The 934-nt window shown below is 41.9% G+C and overlaps 1 protein-coding gene across 1 annotated transcript in view; it reads left to right on the top strand.

Moving 5' to 3' along the window:
• DPYSL2 (dihydropyrimidinase like 2) overlaps positions 1-688 on the top strand; it is a 209,637-nt gene extending 208,949 nt beyond the window's left edge. Inside the window, exon 14 of the mRNA XM_007938745.2 lies at positions 597-688. Within this exon, the coding sequence (XP_007936936.1) occupies positions 597-688 (92 nt within the window). The remainder of the gene's footprint in view (positions 1-596) is intronic.
• Positions 689-934: the final 246 nt, after the last annotated feature.

The raw sequence follows: 934 nt of genomic DNA, 5'->3' as shown, positions 1-934 counted from the left end.
TTAGCAGTCAAGTGCCTTAGACACTACACCACCAGAGCTCCCCAATCTATCTATCTATATATATAAAAAAATTTTTTTCCTTGTTGGATATACCAGCTTTTATAAAGTTACCATATAGAAAGTACCAATTTTCAAAAAAAAAAAAAAGGGCATAATAGTGTCTATGCTATTTTATTTATGCCATTCAAATATAAGAGAACATCACTACTTCTATGTTTTATTATATATTAGGTGTATAGGGTTAAGGGAATAGGATGCTATTGACAGGGCTGTCTCTACAGAAAAGCCTCACCTAATTAGACTAATGGGGACAGAATGTAATATGAATCAGTCAAAAACTTGAGATGTATTGTTGTATATAATTTTACTCTGTCAAGTAATAGACCCAGCTAGCTTCTGCAAGGACTGCTCTATATAGTATTTGATTGTTTGGGTACCTTAGGTTCCTCTCGTTTTTGTAATTTAAATTTTTTGGTAATGTGAGGGCAAAGAATGTGGCTGGCCCTTTCTGTGTGGCCGTGTTACCTCAGTTTAAAGCAGGACCACCTGTAACTCTGGTTCTGACCTTTATTCCTTTTCTCTGCTGCTCTCTTCAGGTGCTCAGATTGATGACAACATTCCTCGTCGCACCACCCAGCGCATTGTGGCGCCCCCTGGTGGCCGTGCCAACATCACCAGCCTGGGCTAGAGGTCCAGGCCTGCTGCAGACCACTTGGGGATGGGGGATGGGACAACTGAGGACATTCTGAGACTCTTCCTTTCTTTTTTTTTTCCCCTTTAAGAGCCTGTGATAGTTACTGTGGGGCAGCCAGTTCATGGGGCTCCCTCTTAGTCCCTCACCCGGAAGTCACTGATTTTGCTCATCCACTTCCCTACACATCTATGAATGTCACATCCAAGTATATCCACCAACCCCAACAATGGAACCACATCC

This window comes from Orycteropus afer, unplaced genomic scaffold (assembly GCF_000298275.1).
Source record: "Orycteropus afer afer isolate SDZICR_OR568_19922 unplaced genomic scaffold, OryAfe1.0 scaffold00053, whole genome shotgun sequence".
Classification (NCBI taxonomy): domain Eukaryota; kingdom Metazoa; phylum Chordata; class Mammalia; order Tubulidentata; family Orycteropodidae; genus Orycteropus; species Orycteropus afer.
The sequence above is the reverse complement of the archived record's forward strand: the minus strand, read 5'-3'. Positions and strand labels throughout refer to the sequence as shown.